This window comes from Triticum dicoccoides, chromosome 4B, assembly GCF_002162155.2.
Source record: "Triticum dicoccoides isolate Atlit2015 ecotype Zavitan chromosome 4B, WEW_v2.0, whole genome shotgun sequence".
In the NCBI taxonomy this organism is placed as follows: Eukaryota; Viridiplantae; Streptophyta; class Magnoliopsida; order Poales; family Poaceae; genus Triticum; species Triticum dicoccoides.
The window spans coordinates 492,593,026-492,596,777 of record NC_041387.1 but is presented as its reverse complement, the minus strand read 5'-3'; the positions used below and the strand labels follow the sequence as shown (position 1 = coordinate 492,596,777).

Genomic DNA, 3,752 nt, shown 5'->3' with positions numbered 1-3,752 from the left:
GGGGGGAGGGGTGTTAAATTTGAAGGGAATGGCTAGAGATGCCCTTAGTGAGGTTGTCTTCCTCTCTATGTTCAGCTTCACCATAGGCAAACTATGGCTAGCCACAGGTCGATACGTGAGGTATCACTGACTCCATCGCAGTGGCATAAAATACAGACCCTGCACCATCAACCAAGGGATAATAGTATGTGCTCCCACACCTCCCATGACCCCATGATACGGGGGATTTCTGGGTCGTTGGATCGTGGATCCAACGACTAGCATTAGAGCCTATTGCCCGCGGCCATTGCTACACCACCAAAACCAACCTCGCATTCCCCATCGTCACTCCACAGCCAGCAGAGACAATGAAGATCCACTGACCTTGACGGTGGAGCACGGGAGATGAGACGTCTCTATCCTTCTTAATTTGGAAGGTCCTAACTCAGGAGTCTTCCAGATCCGTGTACGGCTCTTTCAAGAGAGACAGAAGTGCCATAAAAATTCGTGAGCAAGCACCTTCAACTCATGCCTAAATTTTAAATGTTACGCAAGCACTGGCCTACCCTACCAATCTACATTTTTGTTATGGTAGTATACATGTCGTTCATGTGGAGATGCACTTACGAGTTCAACACACACAGAAAAATTCCAGGACACATGCAGATGCAGATGCAGGCGCTAATTCGCCGATGACCAACCAAATGATCTTCCTCGTATCGTCCTGCATGACCAACACGTTCAATCTGCTTTCCTGCACGACGCGTTCTCCCTGATCCTCCTGACGCGACGGAAGAACGTCCTGATCCAAAGCCGCACCCACAGCCGGAGCCTGGAGCAGCAGCCCCTCCTCCGCCCCGCCACCGCCTGCTGGTCGACCGAGGACATGAGCACGCGTTAGATGCACGTCGTGCATGCATGATCCGACGAAATAAGAAATGTTTTGCTGATCCGCCGCGCTCACCTTATCGTCGTTGCCGGCGCCGGCGCCGGGATCGTCTGCCCGCTTCCATTCGCCCCACTCCAGCACGCGCGGCGGCCCCGAATACGATCTCTGCCCGCCGCGCCGCCGCAGGTGCTGCGCGTACGCGAGCAGCATCGCCCGGCGGTTGTGGCCGCCCGCGGCCGCGCGCGTCCCGGCTCGAGCGGTCAACCAGGACGCGCTATAGCTGCCGGAACGGCGGCGTGGCAGCTCCTCGTAGGCGGTCACCACGACCGTCCTGGCGGCATCCATGGACGTCCGCGACGGCATCGGCATACGTCCGAAGACTGGACCGTGTCGCGTACGGTCCTGCGCGCGCGAGGAGGGTAAATATAGGCACACAGTTTGTGGCTGAGATTGGTGGCCGGAGCAGTTCGGCTCGGTCGCTCTCAGTTTTTTTTAATTGACGTAGGCTGGATGGCTAATATGACAGGACATGCAAGGCAAGGTTTTATCAACTTTTATGGGATGCATTGACTACTGTTTCATGGGATGCAATGGACTAGTTCTTCCTTTAAAACAAAGCGCACACCACTGTTTCTTAGAACAAAAAGATTTTTTTATATAAAAGAACAAAAAGAAATGCAGTTTACGAAACAGATCAAACAAAACATTGCCACACAGAACCAAATCCTGCCATTTGACTTGTAGCTGGCATAAAAATGAAGTCTCGAGCCCTCGTATTTGGCGGCTGCGGGAATATTTGGAGCACACTCCATCTCAAAAACGGTTGGCGCGAGCGATATTTTCCCTCGCCCTGCTCTTTCCGCATGCCTGCGCCGCCGCCTCCCTTCCCTTGTCATAGCGCCGCCTTTGAACGCTTCCGACCGTCCGCAGTCCTCGCCGGCGATGCCATGGACACCGCCTCGACTCCCCGCCCCCACTCTGTCGGTTTTGAGTCCGATCCTCAAAGTTAGCATTTATTCTACCTCATGTGCTTCCGATGGCCACTTGCCACTGGCTAGGCCATCACCTCATCCACCTTGCCAGTGGCAAGTTCGGGCACAAAGGTGCGAAGCCGTATGCCGCATGTATAGGTATTGGCCTCCCCCCGCTGGTGCTGCAACAATCCTCAGCTAAGAGGCCGAAGAAGGCGACGACATGTCGCACTGTTGTCCCTCCTTCCTTCGCCCCAGCGGCGGGCAACACTAGGGTGCATTCCTAGTGCTACGCCATATCAGAACGACCACTGAGGTAAAATAAAAATTCATCCTTTGCCTCATACCGGGTTTTGTTCAATTGAATGTGAGGTGACCACAAACATATGTTGATTTAGCGATGTTTTTTGTGTGTGGAGGGGGTGGGGTGAGGGGGGGGGGGCAGTCACTCAAGAGTATGATGGGTGATTCTGGTGGGACAAATTATTTTGGTCTTGAGGGCGCATCATTGTCGCCTTTTGATCAACTAGATGCGAAAGAGCAAGATGCAGAATTTGATCGATTCAAAACCTCTGACTAGCATGGTGCCTGCTAGATGAATATATGTTGGGCTCTCAAATAAAAGGGTGTGTGGCACAAAGCAAATTTCTCTGAGTTGAGAACCAAGGTATCAATCCATAGAGTTCACACTTACAACCAATTATGAGTACATACATACAACTAGAAACTTCTCTTGGTCCCCAACTTAAACTAATGAGATTGTGAGTCTCACTAACTTTAGTAGTTATAAAGATTAGTACATTGCGATTTTTGTAAGCAATGGAAGTAAAAGTTTAAAGTGTAACCTAACAAAAGAAGTTTTTGAGGTTGTGATGATGAGGATAATAGATTGGGATCCATAATTTTACTGGCAGAATCTCTCCAGGAAGCATAGGTGCGGTGAACCGATTACAGTTTTGTATTGATTAAATTGATGTGTTTATGATGTGGTCATACATGGCATCATTTCATATAGCCATTGCACCCTTGTATCCATAGACTGTCATCTATAGCTAATACTCTACCCGAGATCGCTATCCAGCATGCATCTCTATGTATTAAGTTAAAATATAGCGTTGCATTAAGAAAAGTGACATAATATAGATAGTATATTCTCTGTACATCCAGTTCATCATGGAGACAACTAGTCAATTACATTTTATCCTAGTGGCTATAACACAATTTAAGCAATTTGCCTTTCTATCACTGGGATAGATTACTTGTGAGATTAACCCATCTAACTTATACAACTCCCTATCATAGATCATTCATCTAATCATGGCCAATGGAAGACTAACAGATCAGACAACATGCATGTTTATAAATCGTGCAACAAAGAAAACAGCCCCTGGCGGGCACCAACTCGGGAGTACACCAGGTACACCAAACACAACGCTAGCCTCCTGGCTCCTGGCATCGCAACCCCTGTCCGGATCTCCCTCGAAGCCGCCTGGCCTGCCGTCACCACCCTGGCCAGCTAGCCCCAGCCGAACGCGTTGGCCCAACTGACACGCGCGAGGTAACCCACCCGGGGCCAAAGTACGTTGATAGGCGATTCCACCCTCATTGTTGCGCGTGGGCGACCATTTGAGTATTCGCATGTGGGCGCGGAGAAGCCACCACATGACGGTGTCCCCGACCACGGTCGCGGCCCACCCACCATGGACCCCAAGGCAAGCCGCCCGTGCCGGCCGTCTAGGCAGTTCGGACAACATAGTGAGCCCCAGGGTAGTGCCCGCGACACGTCACTATGTAATGGACAGCGCAAAGGCCCTCCTATGCGGGTACTCTAGCATATTTATATGAAGAATATTATATCACATTAATTGACGTGATTTTATCACCATATCTTGGAGTTCTTTCCTTATACCCCA

General features: G+C 50.4%; 1 protein-coding gene across 2 annotated transcripts; it reads right to left on the bottom strand.

Annotated features, from left to right (window-relative positions):
* Positions 1 to 472: 472 nt before the first annotated feature.
* On the bottom strand, positions 473 to 1,222 carry LOC119293781. Of its 2 annotated transcripts, none has more exons than XM_037572142.1 (2): positions 944 to 1,222; positions 473 to 849 (listed from the first exon to the last, which is right to left on the bottom strand). In XM_037572142.1, the coding sequence occupies exons 1-2, from the start codon at positions 1,211 to 1,213 to the stop codon at positions 721 to 723; spliced, it is 399 nt and encodes a 132-aa protein (XP_037428039.1). In that variant the 5' UTR covers positions 1,214 to 1,222; the 3' UTR covers positions 473 to 720. The 2 variants fall into 2 exon arrangements, with proteins under 2 accessions (XP_037428039.1, XP_037428040.1); XM_037572143.1 differs by having other exon boundaries at positions 473 to 846.
* Between the last annotated feature and the right edge of the window lie 2,530 nt (positions 1,223 to 3,752).